The following is a 25,054-nucleotide window of genomic DNA, read 5'->3' as shown; positions in this document are numbered from 1 at the left end:
TCCCAACGAGTGTCTTGCACTTTTTACACAAAAACTTTTTATTTCAGGCCCACCCGACATGCCTTTCTTAGTCGCGGTCGATGTCACGGAAACGACATCGGTAACGGTTAGATTTCAAGAACCAGATTCGCACGATTCTCCGATCTGTACCAAATTCAAAGTCCAATGGAGTTTGCACGATGACTTTTCGGTTATTTGCGACGAGAGAGAAGTTTTGGACATGAAGCAGAGGGAGTGTCGGATCGAAGGTTTAATTCAAGGTCAAAAATATTACTTTCGCGCCGCGGCTGGAAATTTAAAGGGCTACAGCAGGTTCAGACACTCGACGCCCGCACACGTTACACCTAGCAGTAAGTAGCGCTCGTGTCGCCGTATTGCCCCTTTACTGCCACGTTTAAACATTTTTGCAATTTTACAAATTTAAAGGTTGGAGAGACATAGACGGCAGAGTGCCCAGATTCGCAGGGCGGCTGGAACAGCTCAACACTCTGTTCACCGATATAAGGCGACCGGAGTATACGCAAGAAACACCGGCGGTGCAGAGACGAAATCACAAGAAAAAAACAACGATAAAACAACTCTTTACGGCCACGAGTAAATTCCAGAAGAACCTCAGGCGAGGAGTGTTTCTAGCGTGCCTACTCTACCACGAGGACAAGGTTCTCGTTACGAACGAGGACTTTTTACCAGTGATCGAGATCGACGAGACGTATCCCAGTTGTATCTATAACGATTTTCATTGGCTGATGAAAGTCGCCTGTACCTGGGATGACGTTAAATCCCTTCGGCAGGATATGGAAAAGAGTCACAGCAGCTCGACTAATCATTTTAGGATAAAGTTGCTTCAAGCTGCTGCACAAATGCAGGTAAATGTTGCGTATTGAAAATAACGAAGCACTAATGTTGTCTAACTAAATTACTCAAGCTTGTTCTATTCCTGAATCAAAATACAGAAGATGATACACATCTATTTGTGTTTTCGCAGGCTGCATTGTGCATACAAGATCTTGGACAATTGTATCATAAACCCATCAGAGACATTCAAGGCACCTTAGTGTTCTCGACAGTAAATTATATCAAGTCGCCGAAATTGGTTTCTGTATTAAACAGCAGGTGGTTGCCGCTCAGTAAAGTTACAAAGAAGATCATAACGCACGAAGACAGTAACGTCGCCGATATCTTGATGGCCAGCATACAAGAGCAAATGACATATCACCAAGTCAGCAATATCAAACTGTCCAAGGGTTTATATCTCGGTTATTTGAAAATGCAAAGTAGCGTGGATCTCATACAAGTCGTTGTCCCAACCAAATCTCCAAACGTATTGCCACATTGTAAGATTCGCGATAATCCTCACGTGTCCGCGTAAGTTTACATTCATTGAAACAACAAAAAAATGATTAATTATGGTATTATATCGCAATCGAATCCACCATTTATATTGTTTATATCGTACTTAGGGAGGAGTGGGACTACCTCAAGAGAGTAACGCGCATCTGCACGTCCGAGACTTCCGTGCAGGAATCCGAAGAGAAGGAGAACGTGACGAACGAGGCGCAAGGCACGGAACAACAGAAGCTATTTGTCGATCTGGTCGCCGCGACGGCGCGACGATTGTTCAGTTACATGGAGATTAGTCCAGAGGATTCGCTGGTGCATCGATTATGCGACACCGAGGTGATCGAGCTGACTCGCGACGTGTCGTTCCTGATCGTTGTGCCACCAGCCGAAACCGCCTGCTGCGTGCCTGGCACGCGTGAGATCCTGCTGCAGCGCGGTGATCTCTTGTCATTGCCGATTCAAGTCTTTGAGATGGTTCACTTGAATACGTATCAGAAGGACGTGATCAATCGCTACTCGAGACTCAGCTGCATTTTAGAACTGGATACCGCGCAAGCCCAGCATAATCACAGAGAAGCCTTCAGTTCTTTGGAGCTGAGCGTCGCCAAGGACAAATTGACGAGATTGCAAGATCTTCAGTCGCAAGTGAATACCGTATGGAAAGGTGCTAGATGGCTAATTGACGTTATAACTTTCGCCAGAGATCGCGGCTCCTCCCAACAAAACGTAATTATTATTAGAGAAGAAGAATGCTTTCTATTATGTATCTTGTAATTTTATTGTATTAATAATTTCTTATTCATTCATCTACGATCCTTCTCACACAGATCGCATCGCAAAGCGTTGGCATATCTATGAAGCATCTACTCAGCCTGGACAGAAATAAAAACAGCAACAACAGTAACAGCTTGAAACGAAGTCTGTTACAATTACCACCTAGAGATCCTAAGCTCGTGAAATCGAGTCCCGGCCGTGGTAGCTGGCCGGGTCCCAATCTATCGAAATCATCCTCCAATCTCCTTACGACAGAATTTAGCAAGAGCGAGCAACAGCTGCCCAGTGGTCAATACGTGCGCAAAGGAAGTAACACCTCGAACGCGTCGACGACTTCGGAGCCGCCGAAATCGTGTGCACCGATAAGCAGCGGTAGTAATTTGAGCAATCTGACGACTACCAGCAGCGCGAATCATCTGATACCGCTACAGAACGTGAGATTGCCACCCTCCAAATCCGAGGATACTTTGATCCTCGCCAAGTACAAACACAGTCCGCGAAATCGTTCCGCTACGATAACGTCGGCGTCAGCCAGCACCAGTCCATTGCTGAGTATCAAGCCCATGATCTACAGTGGTTCGTTATTGAGTGTCTCCACGGCAATGACGAATACTACGAGTCTGCTTAGCGTGAGCAATACAAATTCCGACAGTCTGCACTCGCTGAGCAGCGACGAGTATTCCGCGACGAATTCAAGCGTCTGCTTGAAACAGACCGGTCAGCCGGTCAAAGTTAAAACGTCCAAACCGACCGCGAGCGTCGCGGCGATGGCCGCCGGCGCCGTTTCGACGGATAATGCGGACGAGGACAAGGAAGAGGCGACGATGATGCCGGCACCTCTGCCAGGCATTCTTCAGGTACGATCTTTAATTTTACGTCGTAGATCGTTCGATGATCACGTAATTGATCACGTGATTGATCACGGCTCTTCCACGTACTAATGTTTATCATACTACGATAGATGTGACGTTTCGAAAAATTTAAGCAACGTTAAATTCTCCTTCGATCCTCGCGACATGCACTCTTTGAATAATGTTTTTCCTTCCTAGGGAACACAAGTCTAACCCGATTATAATTAAAAACCGCTCACTTGGTCCTCTAGTGCAAATCTATGCCGATGTAGTCGACATATTGAGTAAGCCGTTACATCGCTAAATTTCAACGCTTGCTCTGCTCGGTTATGCTTAATTATTATATGCTTCATGTGTCAAATTCATCAGTACGGCATGAAAGATTTATTATCATCTCTTTACACTTTCTAATAGCTATTTTAAAGATAAATTGTGTCTGTATGTAATGTATGATAACAGTATGACATTAAAAAGCATTGTATTGCATACAAGTACGAATTATTAATGATATACATGATTTTTATGGCAGTATCGTGTTGTATATAACTATAAATTTTTACGGCTTGGATATATCGCATTTCTCTCGGTGTTTGTCTAAACACAAAGTGTGTCTGTAAGATTAGAAGGCTGAGTGAATAATTACGTATACGCGAGAACGTATACACACTTTGAAAAAATAAAAAAAGGTTTAGTAAATTTGGGAAAAATCGATAAATTTTCTTCCGCGAATAAAGAAAATAAAAATTGAAAAAAAAATTTTCTTTTTTTCTATTCTTTTATTCACCGAGTACTGAAATCTTTCAGACACACCACGTATATTTCTACACATTGGCTTGTACGTCGATTTAACATTTACATGCGATTTCAATCGTTTATGTATATTTGATTGATTCAAATTATATACGCATTTATAGATTATATACACTTATTCCTTATATACACTTATTCGAAACTGCTGCATTTTGCTAATTATTCTTTATATATAATATATATAATAATTCTTTTCATCACATGACACATCATTTGCAAATATAAGAGATGCAGATATCACAATGCCGTTACAGGTTTACGCAGCCTACGAGACTGGTTTGGCAGCTGGAACCAGTTTGAAGCTACACGTAACACCGAGGACTACGGCACGGGAAGTCGTGGATCTTGTTGTTAAGCAATTGAACATGGCAGTGGTTCTAAAGGGACAAAAAGGGCCCACCTACACGGCCGATGAACTACCAAACTTTTGTCTGGTTGCCGTAATCGGTGCGCGGGAACGTTGCTTAAGGGATGATTTTAAACCGCTTCAGTTGCAGAACCCATGGAAGAAGGGACGGCTGTACGTTAGGCAAAAGCAAGATGTTCTTGCCGCTCTTGAGCATAGTAGTAAACACACCGCGTACTTATAGCACAAGTAAAGCGGTATTCCTAAGCGAATGATGACCTACTTACCGAATAATGTAAAGTGAATTTTAATACGTCTTACGTCCTACGTCAGTACGTGTAAACGTGACGTTCCCTAATAAGAATATTTCGCATAAAGCGTTCTAGTCGTACGTCTTCAACGGCACTACCAACGAACCAACTGGTTTAGTGAACGGCAATTGTCTAAAGAAAAAGACAAAAAGTAACCTTCCTTCAATTTTTCTCTTCAGTTTACGATATTCTTGAACGAATGTACAATAACTTGATGAGATCCGATCACTTTGTGTAAAAAATAATTATTCTATATATATTTAAAATTATTTTACTCGAGAAAAAGAATGCTTGGCTTCTCGTTTAGAAGCCAAGAAGCGATGTATTTTGCTTTCAAAACATTCAATAACCTTTTTAAAAATAAAACGATATTCTTTTCGTGAAAGAAACTTTGACTTGTTTCAACGCAATTATATTCTGGTCTAATTTTATTGTTAAAAGTAAACTTTATGGTATGCGCTTTATGCAGTAGTCTCAGAAGCATTTAAAAAATATAAATAATTAAAATATAACGCGAAGCTTCTCGATGAACAATTAATCACTAATTATAAAAAGTTGCGAGAAAAACAACTTTGAGGGATCGTAACGAGTGTGATAAGTACCGGTGAAATAAAAGTCTGTTTTATTTTAGGCTTGTACATTCCGATTCGGAAATTCAAGCATGATCTGTAATATTCTTCGAATGTTAGTTAGTTTGTAAATTAATGATACTCGAGACATATTGTTATATTTTATGTACCGATCTCAATGTTTTATTCGACATACGTATTATGACGGATATACGCAAATATAAGCTGTTTGAGAGATCTCATTATTCCTTATGTCACAGTTCGTTATATCCAAGTATTGATCGTTGCGAAATCAGTGAGGGCTTTAAAGCATAAGACAAATATAATAGAGATGTACTTGGATACTTTGAATTAATAAGGATACCGTTTTCAAGTCAGTAAAGTTTTATATTTATACTATAAAAATTATAAAATGCCTGTAAAATGAATATTTTACGTTCTAATGTATGGCAAAGATATCAATGAGATGATTACACATGACACACTTTCTGCTTGACTAGATCCGTGTTACCAGGCTCAAAAATAGGAAATAAAATGATTTAACGTGCGTTTTTTGATTTACGTCAATCCGATGCAACGCATTCTTTTTTTTTGAATATTCAAAATAAAATAATAAAGAATAAAAAGTTCCTAAAGTCTGGTAGCATCATTTAAAAACAGCTTAGAATAAAATTATATATATATTTCTTAGGAAAGGCATGATCAATTCTGATGCCGACAAATTTTGTTGATAAAAACAATCTAAGAGTAAAATTCTATGGAACGAAAGAAAAGAAAAATAAGCAGATTAATCTAAGAATTTGGTTAAAAAATATTTTGAATCTAAAGCGGCGAGTAACATCTAAACTAGTTTTATAGTTAATTATTAGAATAGTTAGACGAAGAGGCTTATAGACTGTTGTACATAACAGAACAAAGAGTATTGTGAATCTACTATTATTTTAAAGATAATAAATTGTATTTTTTGTTTTGATTTATAGATAATTTCTATTTTACAGTAAAGCGCATATAGAAATACGTCATTTGTTTCGTTAGAAAACAAAAGGTGTTTGCACACGTTTTGTATTTGGATATTTGTTTCATTTTGCTTAAAAAATCGTATAGTAAAAATAAATCAGCAGGCATAGGCCTCGGATGAGATTTATCTTGAAACATTTTTAAGAAAGAAAATATCTAATCAAAAGATGAATTAACTTTCACGTTATCGTAAAAGATGAATTTTAGTAAAATTTTCAATGAACGTAGTTGGTACGTCGCTTGCCACGCGAATGCCTTCGTGTGTAATCGAAGGCATTCGATCGAAGGAGAACGGTATGGCAGTCGACGTATTGACCGATTCGATGCTAAGTATCGTAGCGTAGAGCGATTTGCTGAATATACCCCAACCGCACAATATTACTGCACAATATATTATAACGCGACGGACTTCCCAAATGTCTCGAGATCGCGTTGCACATTTCATATTCAATCTACCAGCAAGATAAATTAGCGCAGCATATACACTTGTATGTAGCCATTCGACTAACAGCGAAGAGAGTAATGTATTTAAAAAGGAGATGTTTCAGCTATCCGGATAGTGAAACGAGAGGGGAAGGTAGCGCAATGTGACAAAATGAAATGTGACAAAATGAAGAATTAAAAAAAAAACACATGTGTGTGTATGTGTGTATGTATGTGTGCGTGTGTCGATTATAAATCCATATTTCTCTCATTTCGTCCGCCGAAAGCCTGCGTAATATCGATATCTATCAAGCGAAAAATCGTAATCTCGATGCAGGTATCTATTGTGAAATCCGTCCTTCACGTCGCAGATTCGATTTGGCTGTATTCCAAGACTTTCGTCGAATAACACCCTTATTGAGCAGTAGTATCGTGCACCAAGGGGCCATTTGCATTTAACGAGGATGGTGCACATATTTTTTTATCAACCAAGTGACAAAAGATCGAATTGTTAGGGGGCAGAGCGAATATCGCTGGCTGCTGCATACGTAAGTCCGTGCAACGTTGAATTTGCCAAAAATTCATATTTCTCCAGATGCAAGAAGAGAAGAAAGCGAAACGGAAAGATTGCTACTTGACAAAAATGTCAACGGTGTATCGATTTAATTATGCGGTCTGCATCATCTGCCTTTTCTCCGTTATTTTTGCCTAGACGCACGATCGTCCACCATTGAGAGCGGACGGCCACCCGCGCTCTTTTCCATTCGATTGACAAGATAGAAAGAAATTTTATTAGCACTACCTGAATGTCTATCAATGTTGAATGTAAAATAATCGTTAGTATACAAATATTACGACGTGGAAAAGCGAAAAGTGCGCCGAGCCAACGAAAGTGACTGAAATATTTGTAAATATTTCGATGAACAGAGCTACCGCACGCACAAGGAAACTAGAGAGAAAGATTATTTTGGAGATGAGAGAACGCGGAAGAAAAAAAATGTTGTATCTCGACACGACGATCCAGATCCACTCATCGCGATGTAATTATAGTTGTGCCTACGCGACGGCGATGTGAGTTAATTAGTCGAAATCCGAACGGAGACATCCTCGCGCCCCGATCCCTTTGCTTCCTATTCCCCTTTCTGTAATTCCACTAATTCCCTCGTGCCCAGAAACAAAGGTCACTCGGACTCGTATGATTCATAAAAAAGAAAAAAAGAGTCGTGTAACGCTCGCGCGCGCGAGTTAATTATGTACAGTAGCGAATTGGTGTTTGTATAGAAAAGGTGGCTTCGTTTCTGTTGCGACTGATTTCTTCCCCCCTTTTTTCAGCAGGGGACAATGTACTACGACGGAAACGCACGAAATAAAGTATAACATTGTATTAGTCTCGATGGAATTTATTCGACCTTGGCAGTGTCCAACTAGAAACTAGAAGAACTTTTTTGTTTCTTTTATTTTTACAATCTTATAATTCTCCAATTATACATACGGTGTACATCGTTAATGAAAATATAATTAGTGAGATATAAAATATCGTCTTTGCGTTTTATAATAAAAAAAAAAAAAATAAAAAAAATAAAAAAACACTTTGTTACTAATTTATTAACTTTTTGTTCTATTTTAAAATTTTATTGTTCATCAATCGAGTCTCACAAAAGTCAAACTAATCGCCTCCATGAAATAAATAGAGACAATTGATCAAGTTACAAACAAATTATATGCTCTAGTAATTTAATTTAAAATTGAAGAAATTCGCAAAAAGTGAAAACGATTAATTTGATTTTTAAGAGACTTTCTTATAGAATGTAGATGTATGATTAATTAATAAATGATATTCTTTTCTTTTTAATAGAAGAAAAATAAAAAAAATAATTTGACCCCTGAGAGGCACACAGCACGTAAGTATAGAATCAACAAATTATATAATTTTTGTTCCAAAAAGTAGAAATAAGAAGACATTGAAAATGTTTCACACATTCCTGTACAGACAATGGTTATTTCTTCTGGAACAACCTGTATCCGTTGGATACTATCCAATCCCACGGCCAGCATCATCACCTCCGGCGAATCAAACGCGCGAACGAGACGAGAACCCGGACCCTCGGCGACCGATAGTCCTGCTGACCCACTTCCGTCTTATTTCTCGTCTTGCCGCGAGAACACGACCACCTACTCTTTACTTATCCCCCACCCTAGAGACACGATCCTATATTCTGCCCTTCCGGAGCGAATGAGTTTCCGTTGAGCGCCGTTTGTAAATTTTTACTATGTCAGCCAAGAGTAAGACAAGTTTAATTAGTGAATGGAATGAAAACCGTAGAGGAACATCGTTGTCAAGAAACGAGAGAAAGTCTCGGTAATCCAACCTCCGGCCGGTTGTTTATTACGTGATTGCGATAATAGTTAATGACGATAATTGTTAATAATTTACTCGGTAGCCTCTAATTGCGTCAGCAAAGCTGTCGCACCGGAGCGAAATTTGACCTGGTCTGCCGGTCTACTTACTCGAGACTAGGACGTATGGAACAAAGAGAGATAAAATAAAACGCTCTTAACAAAAAAAAAAAAAAAAAATCCAGGAGTCTGCACCCATTGCAAAATGCAGTTCGGATCGCGAGCCTTTGGCTGCTTCTTTCAGCTTTACTTTTGACCGAGCAAAACCGGCGCTACGCCACTGCGGAAGTGCCGGCACGAATTTAACTGTGTTGCGGGTGTATATAGTATACGTATACAGTTAATACTCATTGTCGCGAAAACACGGACGATCGAGCGAACGTACACGATTGGCTGACCCGCAGTCCGGATTCGCCCTCGACTGACCCCGTTGTTGACTGACCCACTGGCGAGATACTGATAGCGCGTCGGTATACGGTCAGCGCGGAGTCACTCCACTTTGGTATTTAATTGCACCGCGTCACGAAAGAAAGACGCTTCGCACGAGCGATAACGGTATTTTCGATTGTCTTTTTTTTCACCTCGCAAAATAGATAACGACCGATATATGCGTCCGAGTCAACGTAGAGGGATGATCCCCTGACTGAGATGTGTGCAACTAATTTTAGAAAAAAAGTTATTTTGACAAATATTAAATTATAGTCACGATTAACACTATTTGCTTATATAAAATTGCTAAATAATGATTCACACTCAAAAACTTCAACATTGGTAAAGGGACTCCGCAATGCGGAGTCTCTTTCTTTCTTCTCGCGTGATTAAATTGGCATTAATAATGAATTTAATATTGTTGCGTCAATATCGAGAACAGTAACCATTCAAAAAGCGATTCAAAAAGCAACGAATACATTTATATTAGGTAATTAATATTAGATAACGTTTGGTATCGTTAATCTATTCAAAGACCGAAAATGTCGAATTTAATTTTTTATTTAAATTTCTTTTTTAAAAATTTAATTTAATTTAATTTAATTCTTTTTTAAATCGCAGAGTAATCATTCAGAGCGATCGACGCCCTGCTGAATACGGCGCATTCTGATGCAAGGCTGTGCATAGATTTGCAAAACAAATTTTATTAATGGCAATTTTGACGCAACGAGTCGGGCAACGACACGCAGCTGAATATGCAACGAGCAACGCGAGTATCAATCAAATTATTACGCCGACTTGTTCCGCGTGACGGCCGTAGGAGCAGTTTGCTGACACAATAGTCCGCTCTGCGAGCTACAAAGTACAATACGTAATTATACGTAAGGGTGCAACGTAGACCGTGCGGTTTATATACATCTATATAGGCCTTTATCACTTTAAAAGGAAAATAAGAGACTCCTTTTTCTGTAAATAATCGTGTCTAGATAGCATCATAGGCAAATGAGAAATTTGCAAATTTATCGCACGTTCTCCATTCAGTTCTCATTCCACTTTTCACCCTTCGGTATAAGGGCCGCGGAGGCCCAGAAACGACGCATCCGGCGACCGTGTTCCCTCTTTCAGCAAAACCGCATCGCTCATACTGGCCGGTTCGCGGCGGTTTTACACGGATCTCCCGGTCGCGCACGTGCATGTACACAACTGCGTTGCGAAAGAATTATGCGGGGCACAAGGTCCGATCGGCCGCTCGCCGGTCGGATTTTTACCAATCGAAGGTTGCGTTTCTGCCGTACGCACGCTACAATGCATACCTCTCCTCTCCGCTCTTTACGTCTTTCTCTTTGCGTCCGCCGCCGCCGCCGCCCGCCGCCGCGACCGACTCCCTTGCCCTCCTTCGTTCTCCCTCTTTGTGACGCAGAGTTCACGATCGTGAGTCATAGTCGTGCGAAGGAGTCAAGACCGAATAGTCGGGGATGAGATTTCAAATGCGCAAATTTTTCATCGAACGAATTCCTAAATGTACCTGTGCGAAACACGGACGATCGATCGACAGGGACAATCGGACAATGCCAAGATCATCTATTTTGCAACTCGCTATTAACTTGTAATTCGAACGAATTAAAGTTTTCTTTCAATAAAAAATCATGTTTGTACAGCATTTCAAAAAAATAGGTCAATCTATTTCATCCACTTTCAATTCAATTCGACATTGTAACTTGTAAACACGTTGTTAGCAGCTTCGCGAGTTAGCCGGATTTCGGTCATCTCGATACCTATCGTCCTCATCCCCTCCAAACGAGGACGATGTGGACAACAAGGGCGACAAAGAGGACGACTTGAACAACGTGACGGCGACGCCGCGACGGCGAGGACGCCGACGACAAACGACCGGCACGACGCGGAGGAAGAAGAAGAAAAGAGAGACGAGTGTTCGGTGAAGCCTACCGACCGGCTATTTGGAACACGGCCGATCAGTTCCTTCGGCGCCTTCGCACCGTGGACGCGGACACACGGACGTCCTTTGTCGCCGATTTCGAACGCGCGCGCCTCTGTCCCGGACCGGAATCGAAACGTCGAGGAAATCCGCGAAAATTCGCGCGACGCGTCGTTTTTCCGATTACTTTGCGCTAACCAACGCAAAAGGATTAATTGACCTTTAAAAATCCGCCGCGAAAAAGTGAAATTGACCAAGGAAAATGTTTCGTGAGATAGTTTGGAACTGTTCATGATTAAGTCTGGAATCGACCGATACGTTTTAAAAGAATCCACTAGCGCGAGTAAGTTTATATGTAATTATTACTGATGGAGCTGAGAGAGATTAGTGAGAGTGTAATTTGCATTTTAATTTGTTATGCGTCTTTGGTTTGATACGCATAAAAAGTTATATATATATATATATATATATATATATATATATATATATATGTTACATTTTCTTGTAATTTGTAATAAATTTTAGAATAATCTTTAAAAAAAAACTTTTTATCTAGAGCTTTAAAATTGGTAATAAAAATTAATTTTTTTATATTCAATATGAGAAAACCTCTGTAATAGAGAAAAATTTGTTTTTTTAAACACATATTACCTGTAAGAAATGTATAGCACGCTCAATTCTACTGAATCTATTTTCGCGTTTGAATCTTTTTTACAGCTGTGTTTCTCTTCATAGAATTCACTTTAACTAAGCAAGGAAGTTACAGAGTTTTGCCTTTTTCCGGTAAGGTCACCGGTAGGAAAGCTCGCCATATATTGCCATTAGTATAATTAACCCAGATTTTCCCGGATTTATGGTGAACGGCACGCGGGTCAGAGCCGCACACTGCACATTATAACAGACGGTCGACATGCCTTCGACTGCGAAGAAATAACAAAAAATTCAATCATTCAATTGCATACTGTTACCTGACTATAATTAATACAATAACATCATAGTCGGATAAAGTTTCAGTTAATCGTTTCAAAATTAAAAGTTTAATTAATAGAAAAAATTCGAGTTAACAAATAATCATCTTTGTAGCGCTATAACAAGCTGTAATTACGATCGTTACATTGAGTCGCAATGCTATACCATTGATTGAATTACCAGAGTTACTTAAAAATCAAAAAAGACGATAATTAAAAATTTTTATAAAAAGACTATTGAACGCGTGTCTAGTAGCATAAATCGCGATACAATTGAGACGATGTGAAAATGTAGTCTTTATCCGGGAGAAGAATCACTCGAGTACATACATACATGAGGTGATGGCGCGCGGCGCTTAATATATTAACCGACACTGTTACGGTTATGTCCAACGATGTTGCGACATGATACGACGCTTATAGCCGTCAAATACGCTTCACGCTCCTCTTTAGTGCCGCTATTAAAACCCTGACCTTCGCATTTTTCAACACACGCGAATTACTTTTTTATTCAACGTAAAAAGGTGCTGTTCGATTAATTAAATCACGAGTAACTGTTTCAATTGTTTGTTATGTGAATATGGCACATCATTAATATATATTCAAAACATTACAAAGATGTAGGAATCAATGTTCAGAACGGCCATTAATTACAAAATCAGATGTTTATAAAATATCAAATGTTTAAAATATAATTCAAAATTGAATTAAATTAAATAGCATAATTATATAATAATAATAATTCAAGATTAATTTAATAGAAAACACGACTTACAATCGCAATTACATTTTTTGTTTTAATTCGTTTGTTTAATCTCTACCAGTATCTTTATCGCGAGATTACTGTTTATTTAGAGAAAGTCCTCGACAACAGCGCGAGAAGATATCAGCACAATGTCGGAGGGTTGCACGAGTTGCAGAGGCGCGAATTACGCGAGTGGTACTTTGCAGTTAGGCGCGAGTGCCGGTGGCAATACCGGAAGCTCGTCGTCCACGTCTGGGACGACCTGTACAACCACGAGGAGAGTTCAGGTCCGCGCAAAAGTGTTATATGGCACGGGCAAAGCGATAGCGAGCTTGCAAGCACAGGAGAAAGCGGCCAGACACTGATGAGGTAATTATTAACTCTAATTAATTCTGCAATCAAATCCGCAATAAAATGTGTCATACCGTATTACATATTCCGACAGGATAATTCTCTAATAATTTTGTTATCTTTTATTTGCTTAAAAATAATTCCAAACTTTTTGTGTAGTTCAATTAGTACTATAAATAGCGCATAAATATTTAAATATGTTTAGTATTTATTATTAAATATTTTTATTTCTATTTTTTTTTTCTACATTAAACTCCGTCAATCTCTATTAAATTGACAAATAAAAAAAACAGAATTAAACTTTTGACTCAAAATTAAAATATATTAACAATTTAACTTTATAATAATCTTCTCATTTAAAAAGAAATATTAAAAAAATTAAAAAATATATATATACAACACACACACACACAACATCCAATTAGGAACACTCAAATTTAGTAAATTAAAAGTAATAGATCAAAGAAAAATGTTTAAAAAAATTTGAAATTGTAATTATATATTATAAAAGAATATTATCCATTAAAAAAAGTGTATGAACTAAAGAAATAAACAAATACGTGTTTAACGTTAACTCTTTCGTTTCTTAATAACAGAAAGAAAGAGAGAGGGAAAAAGGGGTAACATAAAATCATATGATCATAAAATTTAATGATACATGCAAAAAGAATACAACATTATTCTTCGGAAGTCAATTGAACTTAAATGGGTGAATATAAAAAATCCAATTTGACGAGCAATACAAACTTATAAAACTGTCAACGATCAAAGATCAGCGATCAGTCTAAAAAAATGTCAATCGAGGCTACGCATTAATTAGTATAATTTTACTGATTTTTACTTGTCTCGTCGTCGGTGTAATAATTAAATGTTCCGAATGTGTAGAGCTGTGAGAAACCGCAAACGTCGTAACACAATTATAGAAAGCTCAATCTCACGTCTTCCTGTCGCGCGACGCAAAAGCTGAGCAGCAAAACGGAGTCTTCCCGTATAACGAGATGATCAACAGCGGACTGTCGAAATAATAAGATAACGCCGCGCCGAAGCGCCGCGAATAACAGTAAAAATACGCAAAAAACGACGACACCGTGGGGCATGATCGACGAAGAAAAAGCAAAGCCCGGAGGCACGGTCCTTCCTTACGGATAAGACCAGTCGGCCGATCTGATCACCGGTTAGTACATGGTTAACCGTCCTCGAGAAGGCCGCCGCCTCGATTCACGCGTATCTCCGTGTCATCTTTTAAATTCTTTTTTCCCGTTTCTCCATCTTGCTCTCTATCATTCTCGACACTCCGCGCCGCTTTCACGCCGAGTATGCATTGCCGAATATTGTGAGTGCAACTAGGGTCGTGTCACCGGACTTTGCGATGCACTTTGCAACTTTGTGAGTCGATATCGTTAATAAGTGTTGGCATTTTTTTCCAAATACAGACTTACAAACGTCATTGACAAATTGCATCTGAAACCTCTAGACGTCGCGCATCTCTAACCAGATGCAACCTCAAGCAATGTTTGTAAATCTGTACTAAACTTAAAATTAGACGACAAAATTTTTATATATTTTTAATATTTATTAAATTATAAATATTTATTAAATTGTCGAAATGAGTTTTGGATTCATGGTAAAAAATTATTAAATTTTTAAATATTAAAAAGTATAAATATAACCATATAAAATGCTTTTGCGATATATTCGCCATCGAAAAATTCTAGAGACAATCTGTCCAACGATTCAACAAGGTCAATATAATATCTTTAGTCCATCGTGCCTTTGCCGTTCTACAATTCGCGATCCCGTTACATCTCTCGATCCTAACGCCTTCAGGTGCCGAGTTTCATTTAACGAATGTTTCGAATCGTTTATAGTCCTCCTTTTTCTTTTTCTCTTTTTCTTCCTTTAAATTAATAATCCATTTTTATACCTTATTAAATATTACTTATGATGACATCTAACAGCAATACAATTGGTTCTTAATGTTATAACGTTAGAAAAATGCATATAATTACATTTCCCAATAAGAAAACGTTCAAGTTTACACACTTTTATTTGAACGGCGTGATGCGGGAAAATGCAAGAGAAGGAGAACGCGTATTGCGATAAACGGTATCCGTACGTACGTTGTGTCGAGTGAAACGTGTGAATGAAATAGCCATGTTTGATCATGCAGATTAGCTCGCGATAAAGTCAATGTCACGAGTAGGAAAAACGTGACATAAATGTCGCTTGAATGTTACTTTGAGCACGATCGATATCAAAACTCATGCACGTATCAGTGAAAGTCAGATTGCTATCGAAATATCATGCGAAATGCTTTAAGCATCAAAAGCATATAGCGTTGAATATCTATCGATACAATTGATATTTTTCTGAATTGTACATCTAATATCAGCAAAAATGTTAAAATACAAATGTTAATTATCTAATATTCTTTTTAAGAAATACAAACGCAATGTGTCGCATTATATATAATGAAATATAAATAATAATTATTTTAATTGCCAGCATCATCCTTTCTTCCCTCTCCTGCGCACTGTCATCGAAACCGAGGGAAGCGAACGATAAAGCAGAATCTCACACCAAAAGCCAAACGTCAAATCACCAAGTAAGAATTTCCGACAAACACGAGCAATCGTTTTTCGCATCAACGAACGCTCCGGAGAGGCGAGTAAATATTTCATCGGACTACAATCCTTTAACCCCAGAGATCCAAGAAAGCAACGCAAATACTTGGTATCCTGTCGAAGCAACGCGCTTGAAATACGTAGTACAGACGTTGCTAACGAAAGAGATAGAAGAGGTAGCAGCGGATGTGTTACAGTCGAGAGATTCCGACGGAATCACGTACATTCCCGCGAAAGAGACGAATCAGACGAGAGATGGTATCCGACATGAATTTTTGAACGCATCGCGCATTTCTGAAAGCACTTTGGTAACAGAACCAGTGGCAAGAGAAAAAGAAGATGAAGAAATCAAAAAGACGGAAGATGAACTCGACGAGAAATCTTGGGCCAAATCGCTGAATAATGCGAGTGTCAAAACTAACGTTTTCAATGGGAAAAATAACAACACTCTGCAACAAGTGAAGTTTCTTCAAAAACGAAACGATGGCGTCCAAGCGAATCAAGATTCTAACGTCGATGATATTTCGAAGGTGAAAAGTCACTCCGCTGAAAAGTCGGAGGACGATATCTCGATTCAAAAGATCAATGTGATCGCGGAAACGCAAAACGCTGAATCGAAAGCCAGTGATCAGTCTCTGGAGAACTGGAAATCTGTGGAAGACGGCTTGATAGAAGCCGCAACTTTTGGATTACAAGAAATGTACAATCTTTATCTGATTCAGGAACCTAAATTATATTCTATGGGTAAGCGTTGAAAAGAAATTTATTTATCTATCACTGTATCAATCTATCATTGTATTAGCTACCGTTATTAAACGCGTATGTACGAAAAATCTTCATATACGTAAATCACATAGGTCTTTATTTGGAGAACGATAATCCAGCGAGATACCTGGCGGCGTTTAACGATCAGTCAGAGGAAGCGAGAGATCTCGCGATATTCGGGTATGCGGTCCTTCAAGGTACCACAATGTTCTTAAAAAAGTAAGTTTTCAATAAATAATAAATTTCTAATATACATGTATAATAATATAAAAACTATTCCTACTTTACGACTATTCCTACTCTTTGCCAGGTTTCCTAATGCATCATTCGAGTTACCTTTATTCCGAAGTAAGCTTACTCGAAGAACCTCTTTGGACCAACAATGTCCTCGAAGAGACCCACCTCAATGTCCACGGGCTAGCCTAAGATACAGAACGTCTGACGGCAGCTGTAATAATTTGCAGAATCTCTGGTGGGGTTCTGCGATGTCCGCAATGCAGAGGTAAAGTGTAATAACACATTAACGATGTCTAAATAGAAAAATGGAAAAAAAGGTTTCCTTTTAACTATGCTAAAAAAATTATTTTCATACTCAGACTTCTTCCACCGGAATATCACGATGGTGTTCAAAGCGTTAGGAGGTCGAAAAACGGAAGGCCACTCCCAAGTGCACGAGATATCACAAGTACAATCCACGAAAACAAAGATGTACCACTAGCTTCCATTACTCACATGCTAATGCAATGGGGACAATTTGTAGATCACGATTTGACAGGTGCGTTATTAAAAATTTCATTAATTTCCTTTTAATTTACATTGTTTTTCAAGACACGACTGTTAATTATAATTATATCTATCATATTCCAACAGCAACCGGTCAAAGCAGAGGATTTAATGGCACAATACCACAATGTTGTTTAAAAGGAGGTATTGGTTTTCAACCACCAGAATTCATGGTAATAAATTAATCATTAATTAATTATTATAATTTGTAGCAGTAACTATGATACACTATCTATTATAAATACTCTAAAAATATTTTATTTGTATAGATATGATTCATATTGTGTTGAAATGTTTGCCTTGAATTTGTTATGATTAAATAAAAATAATTGCGCTACATTGCACTTTTCAATAACTTTTATTTTGCTTTATATTAAAAAAATTCGCATTTAAATATTTCCTACGAGAGAGAAGATAAGAAGAAAATACATTTTTAATATATATATGTATATGTCAATAGCATCCGGACTGTCTTCCGATAGCAGTAAATCTGCGCGACAATTTCTATGGTCCTCTGGGCGTAAGGTGTCTGGAATTCCTCAGAAGCGGACCAGCTCCTAAAGAGAGCTGTGAATTTGGCCCGAGAGAACAACTGACTCAGGTGACCAGTTATCTAGATGCCTCTATGGTTTACAGTAGTAACGCCATGCACAGTGATAGTCTGAGAATATTTCGGAATGGTGAGTGTACACCACTTTCAAAAGGAGAAAAAGAGAGAGAAAGAGAGAGAGAGAGAGAAAGAGAAAGTAATCCTTTCCAGAATAGCTAATAAAATCCTTATTTCTCAACTCGAACTCTGATTCCCCAGGCTTACTGCAATACGGAAGAATACAGTTGCGAAGACCTTCGCTTTTGAAACGAGAATCGGATTTGTGCAAACGAGGGTCTTTGTCTATGACTTGTTTTCGGGCTGGCGACGGACGTCTAAGCGAGCAACCTGCTCTCACGTCCCTGCACGTCGTCTTTTTAAGATTGCATAACAGGATAGCCACGGAACTATCCACCCTCAACTCCCATTGGAGCGACGAGAAACTTTTTCAAGAAACTCGAAGGATCGTCGGCGCGGTGGTACAACATATAACTTATCGAGAGTTCCTACCGATCGTTCTTGGTAAGACAACTTCCAATTCGATAGTCACTGTATTCACTCCAAGATAACATGATCGATAGTGTCATAAAACGTAAAAGAGATAAAGCGGTTTAAAGTAAAAACACTGGTCACGTTTTCCAGGCCCTCAGGTGATGAAAATCTTTGATCTCGAACTTGTTAAAAAAGGTTACTACGAAGGGTACGATCCAAAGGTAAATCCTACCATTGCGAATTCATTTTCTACAGCAGCTTATCGATTTGGACACTCATTGGTCCAGCACAGTTTTATTAGGTTTAACAGCGATCACAGGCCCATTTTTAACAGTGAGTAAAATTATAGTAAAAAATATTATTATTATTATTATTATATTGTGTCACTATTTAATTTATTATAATAATAAAAAGAAAAATTATTAAATATTTTAAAGGTAATCCACTTTTTAGGCAATCTATAATTCGCAATTTGAAAAGTCCAATTCACGTTTCTTTTTATAATTTTTTCTAGTGTATATTTTGATAAATATGTACATTCTAAATTTAATTTTGATATCTGACATAAATTATAGGTCATCTAAGATGTTTAAAGCTGTCTCTAATTACTGGATTAAAATCAATAATTTATATTGTACAATACTACTAAAGATAAATCTTAGAGAAAAACAAACAAAATTTTTATAAGCGTAAATATTCGAGACACGTGCAGACCGCGTTGCTGCATTGCAGTGTACTCGCTGCATAGAAGAATACCTGGTTAAATGCTTACAGGCGTTACAAAGATAAATTACGCTCGATACTTATAATAGATACTCATACGATCCATCCATTTTTAGAATATCTTTTATACTTTCATATTTAATTTTTCATATCTGTTAAATACTTAAAAAGATATCAAATTGTCAAACACAATTTTGAATCATGATAAAAATGGTAGAAATATTCAAAAACGATATTTCCTAAATATCTAATGTAGATATTTAAACGAGAAATAAAAAAAATTAATTCTTAGATGATAATATAATCATAATTAATTTCATTAAAAAAAAAAAAAAAAAAAAATTTAATATAGTGTCCAATGCAAAAAATAAATATTGTCACAGACGTTTCGATCCACGATGAATTCAGAAATCCTGCAAACTTGGAAACGGCAGGATCCGTCGATCGTCTTCTGCTAGGCCTAGTGAATCAACCATGCCAGAGGCGAGACGAATTCATAAGCGAAGAAATGACAAATCATCTTTTTCAAACACCGAGTTTCGCATTCGGCATGGATTTAGCCTCCATTAATATTCAACGAGGCAGAGATCACGGTTTACCACCTTACGTGCGATGGCGCGAGCCTTGCGGCCTATCTCCGATAAAGACTTTTGAGGATCTTGATAGAGTAATGTCGCCAAGTGCTTCGAATAAATTTAAATTATTGTACTCGTCGGTAGAAGATATCGATCTCTTTTCGGCCGGTTTGGCAGAGAAATCGGTTGTTGGCGGTCTGGTCGGTCCGACTTTCGCCTGTATAATCGCTCAACAATTCAGCAATCTGCGACGTGGCGATCGATTCTGGTATGAGAATCCCGATAGCGAAAGCAGCTTCACCATTGGTCAGTTGCAACAGATCAGACAAATTACTTTGGCTCAAGTATTATGCCGAACAATGGATGGCATCCAGACTATACAACCGTTCGTTTTCCTCGCGACGGATACGCTGAAGAATCGACGTCTCTCTTGCGATGATTCAACCATTGGACATCTGAACCTCGAACTCTGGGCCGAACGGCCATCTGAATTCAAGAGCAACGTCAACAACTCGCAGAAAGCTAAACGAACAGCGACTGATACAAACAGTCCTGTTTCTAAGTTAAAAGAAGAAAATATCAATCTTAGGAAAAAAGTCTATCATTCCGTACATTCTACAACTCGAAAACCTTTCGAGAACAGCGTTAACCAAGAGAACAAAGTCATAGTGAAGAGACCATTCGGGCGTCCAGACAATAACAACGTTACGATCGTAGTTCAAAACAATGCTGTAAATGCGCCAGTTTTCGTAAATGAAGGTATTTACGGTTCGATTATCAAAATAAAGGAACAGCTTCCAGTCAGGCCTAACTCGAATCTTAACAATCCTCTATTAAGTTCCCCGTTTCGACCACAAGGGAAACCGATACCGACGACTATTCCTCATTTACCGAGTTCTTTAGCAGGTCATCCGTATGTTCCCTATGCTTTCAACGATCCTCATAATCCGAATCCACTAATTTATGGATACAGATCTCCTGCCTATGCGCAAGATGACGTTTTTTACGACAATTACTCTGCCACTAGTCCCAGGCCTACTCTCTATACATATTACACAAATTTCCAGCAGGCATCTACTACTAAAAAGCCAGAAGTCGACGGTTATTTGATCAATTACGGATTTCTGTCAGCACATACTCATGAATCACCTAAGCCTCCAGACAATTTTGGACACTACGAATTGCACGATGAACATAAACCATCACAGAAACCGAATTACGGTGGTCCTGAATCGACAAACGTGCAGTTTACCAGGCCAAATTATGCCTCAAGTATTGAATTTTATTCACATAGACCAAATTATAATGAACATAGACCTTCAACGACTACACGGCCAAATTTCCGACCGAATTATGCATCGAATGATGAATCTCATCATGTACACAGACCAAATTATGATGGCTATAAACCTTCAACAACCACACGACCAAATTCCCGACCGATTTATGTAATAAATAATGAGTCTCATCATACGCATAGACCAAGTTACGATGGGCATAGACCTGCAACGATTACGCGGCCGAATTTTCAATCAAACGACAAATTATATTTTGAATCAGATTATAATCAACCTCAGGGTAACTCGCGACCAAACTATGATTTACATCATGTACAGAAAACAATTTATAATGAATTTACATCCTCAACAAACTTTCGACCGAATCAAGACTCATACGGCACACAAAAACCAAGCGGTACTGGAAATTTACATTTACAAAATAATGATTTGATTAACAGACCAAATGGAGGTTATTCTATCGCTAATCCTAATAAATCACAACATCACGGACAATGGAATTCGAACGATTATCAAAAGAGACCTAGCGAAAAACCGTATGATGACGACGATCCTGATGCGTATCAGAAAAAGTCAAACATAAAGCCACAAAGTTATAGCACTGATAATTCCTATCAAACATCGACTACTAGACCAAATAATGAATATAATTCTCAATTTTGGAAAAAAGATTCGCTGCATTCTATCAAGCATCCCGGGCAAAGTGGACTTTATGGATCTGTTCCGAATTTTGGAACGAATGTACCTTCTTACGAAAAAGATGCGTTTACATATTCCAGTACTTCGTCTTCTACAAATAATTACGATCGATACTCCGATGCTACTCCAGTTTATCAAAAAATATTGTCGTCTACTCAAAACAGTTGGACGGATGTCTCATCCTACGTAAAAACAAGCAGTACTCAATCTCCTTTTAGCAAAGATCGATTTTATACTTTACTTCTGTCTTCTCAGAAACCAACAAATCAGCCAATCTATCAGAAAAATAATCAATCAAAATCATCTTCAAAAACATCAGTCGACAAACCCTCTGTTGCTATGGATGCATACGAAAATGATTCTTATAAAAGTTCCACAAAACTATCCAATTTAAATGACCAATTATTATCGAGCACTGCGTATTGGTCAGAAACTTCAACGATTGGTCAAATATATAAACAAGAAGAAAATTTCAATCCTAAACCAACAAAGGTACAAAGCGTTACAATCGTCAGCGAAACAATCGGAACGGTCCACCATCCTGGTCATTCCGGATATATATCTCAACACAAAGTTACTAGCGAAATTCCAAGACCATTGACACAACATATAAAGAGCAATGCACCAATTACCAAGAAAGCTGGACAGTATTACTACGAGAGGAATGTGTTGTATCGATATCCCGGCGAAATAGTCGAACAAATTCCTAAAAGTAATCTCTACTTGGAGAAACGTGAGGAAACACTCGTTCAAGATCGAGAAACGACATCTGAGAAGATTGCAGTAAAAGAATCAGATATTGATAATCCTGTAACAAACCCTAAAGTGATTCAAAGCGACAAAAATAAATTGACACCTACGCCGCCGATCGCTGATCACGAGCATAATCGCAAAGATGACGTAGTGGACGACCTCCAACAGACTTCAACAGCTTTCTCGGCAGACATCGAAAGTGTCGCACCAACTGACGTTCCTAACAGGTATTTCTTTTAAATTCTATTTGAATGAACAACTGCGCTTTGAAACCGCAACGTACATACAACGAGATCGGCTACACGTTCTATATATGATTGACTACACATATCTTTCATTAAATACTTTTTTTTATCTTTAATTAAATTATATCTATTTCGTCTACATTATATTTGATAGATCTTAATTTAATTTGATTAAATTTTTATAATTTATTTTATAATTTCTATAAAACTATTTTTTCACGAGTTATAAAGATAACTTTGCGCTGATTAATAACTATCTATTTTTCTTTTTTTTTTAGAATAACTCATTGGGTGAATTTGCAAGAATATCTGAATTTATCGACAATGTTGGAAATGTCTACAGTTCCATCGAATGAATCTGCGAGTGCCAAGGAATTACCTAAGCCCATTAAATCGCGAAGTCACGCTACTTAAAGTTCTACGCTTCTTAATTCATCCTCAGTACTTTCGATTCTTTCGATTCCCAAATGAAATGGAAACGGTTTCAGAATTACTTTACTTATTATTGAATATCGTCTAATTCGTTTACGATTTTAAAAAAGTACATCAATTTTAATCCAACTGTATACATATATAAATTATGGAATATTTATTTTATATCTTAGGTTTTATTCTTATTTAGTAAATATATATTATCACATTTAATAAAGTATCTATATCTTTAATATCTTTACATGTTAATGTTTCAAAGTAATTATTTACAGGCTTTTTTATGTAAAATATCATCATAATTTTATTATGTCACTTTTAAATCATCTTAAATGAACAACTCTGAATATTTACAAACTTGACTTTGCTTTACTGATAATATACCTGATTTAAGAAACTCATTCATAATAAAAATAGTATAAAAGAATTAAAATCATGCATCAAATACGTGTGTGTGTGTGTGTGTGTGTGTGTGTGTGTGTGTGCGTGTGCGCGTGCGCGTGTGTGTGTGTGTGTGTGTATGTATACACACACATATATTGGTAGTGCTGTACTTATAATTGTGTCATCAGTGATTATTCACTATTTTTCAGTGATTCTGATTAAAAAAAGAGTATTCTCCCTGAAAATACATCGAATGTTACTGAAAAACAGTGCATGTATTATATTACTGAATAAAATGGTTACAAGTATATCACTGAAAATAGACTATTTACTGTCTTTCAGTAAATAATACACTGATTCCAATTTAAAAATCTTCTACTTTTGTTAATTATATATCAATTAATAAATTGTCAAATTAATTCACTCACCGATTGTTGTTACTGCTGCTGCTGCTACTGCATTCTCTTTCCACAAATTCTGCAAATATAATAAATATATTTATTCATTAATAGAATATTATTTATTGAGCTACCATTTTATTATATTTATAAATTTATGAGATTAATAATATATTTTATATAATATAGATTTATCATATTCCCTTAGTCTTTGAATACGATAAAACACATTAAATAATATTTTAAATAATATTTTTTAATATTATAACGTATCAAAGAAATTATTACAACAGTAGAAATAAAAATACTTAATGAGAATATTTCATATCATATGCAAATTATATCTAATCGTAATCTCATAAATTCTTTTACACAAAAATATAACATATTGTATTTTATAAATGTTATCAAACGTAAGAATAAAATTTTATTTTACTTTAAAATCTACTTTACAGGATCCATAATTTGTGACAGAATTCAAAACAGATTTCAATTTATATTTTTATATTAAATTATAGCTGCATTCCGAAATTCACTGCCAGTACTGAAAATCTACAGTTTACATTACGTATACTATTATTAGATTGTTAGTACTAATAGTAAATTTCAAAACGCAGCTTATTTATAAAATATTTAATCGTTACTTTCTTTAACACGGTTGGATTATTAAAAATATGGCATGGTTATAATAGTATAAAAATATGATATAGTTATTAAGAAATACATGTAAATGTAATGAAAACATATCACAGAAAATTCTTTAAAATTGACATCAGTTTCAATAATATACACAATTATAATATCTGCCCGTAGAAATAATCTTTGTAAACATAAAAGAAATATTTGGTGTAAGTTATGACACATCAAAAGAGAGCAAAGTATACTTAAGATGCTACATAACAAACTTTTAGTGAAAGGTCCAATATAGTATATCAAAATTTTTAAGATTAAATAAAAAAAAACAATTAAGATTTACTTAAAGATGTTTTAGCTATACAATACGAACTAAAAGTTATTGAAATTTAAAAA

The 25,054-nt window shown here is 37.0% G+C and overlaps 3 protein-coding genes across 15 annotated transcripts in view; 2 read left to right on the top strand and 1 right to left on the bottom strand.

Moving 5' to 3' along the window:
* LOC105195024 overlaps positions 1-7,831 on the top strand; it is a 77,449-nt gene extending 69,618 nt beyond the window's left edge. For 8 of the 9 annotated variants that reach the window (XM_011160225.3, XM_026135529.2, XM_026135528.2 and 5 more), the window contains 6 exons: positions 48-350; positions 427-866; positions 986-1,365; positions 1,461-2,067; positions 2,169-2,972; positions 4,031-7,831. In XM_011160225.3, coding sequence (XP_011158527.1) covers positions 48-350; positions 427-866; positions 986-1,365; positions 1,461-2,067; positions 2,169-2,972; positions 4,031-4,366 — 2,870 coding nt within the window. In that variant the 3' untranslated portion in view covers positions 4,367-7,831. Of the gene's footprint in view, positions 1-47; positions 351-426; positions 867-985; positions 1,366-1,460; positions 2,068-2,168; positions 2,973-3,164; positions 3,251-4,030 lie in introns of all 9 variants that reach the window. The other variant, XR_003268773.2, reaches the window with a different exon arrangement.
* The window catches only part of LOC120356945, a 111,771-nt gene that overhangs the window by 57,010 nt on the left and 29,707 nt on the right, over positions 1-25,054 (bottom strand). For all 4 annotated transcript variants that reach the window (XR_005574147.1, XM_039445929.1, XM_039445928.1 and 1 more), the window contains one exon: positions 24,056-24,104. Coding sequence is in view for 3 of the 4 variants with exons in the window: in XM_039445929.1 (XP_039301863.1) it covers positions 24,056-24,104 (49 nt within the window). In the remaining variant the exon portion in view is untranslated. The remainder of the gene's footprint in view (positions 1-24,055; positions 24,105-25,054) is intronic.
* On the top strand, positions 10,707-24,132 carry LOC105195032. Of its 2 annotated transcripts, XM_039445908.1 has the most exons (13): positions 10,707-10,874; positions 11,008-11,547; positions 13,028-13,286; positions 15,774-16,636; positions 16,750-16,876; positions 16,968-17,159; positions 17,254-17,432; positions 17,528-17,613; positions 17,901-18,120; positions 18,249-18,551; positions 18,672-18,854; positions 19,628-22,796; positions 23,093-24,132. In XM_039445908.1, exons 2-13 carry the CDS (start codon positions 11,496-11,498, stop codon positions 23,226-23,228), a joined length of 5,769 nt encoding a protein of 1,922 aa, XP_039301842.1. In that variant the 5' UTR covers positions 10,707-10,874; positions 11,008-11,495; the 3' UTR covers positions 23,229-24,132. The 2 variants fall into 2 exon arrangements, with proteins under 2 accessions (XP_039301842.1, XP_039301843.1); XM_039445909.1 differs by lacking the exons at positions 10,707-10,874; positions 11,008-11,547; positions 13,028-13,286 and adding an exon at positions 13,944-14,654.

This window comes from Solenopsis invicta, chromosome 2 (genome assembly GCF_016802725.1).
Source record: "Solenopsis invicta isolate M01_SB chromosome 2, UNIL_Sinv_3.0, whole genome shotgun sequence".
NCBI lineage: Eukaryota > Metazoa > Arthropoda > Insecta > Hymenoptera > Formicidae > Solenopsis > Solenopsis invicta.
This window is presented reverse-complemented; position numbering and strand designations above follow the sequence as displayed.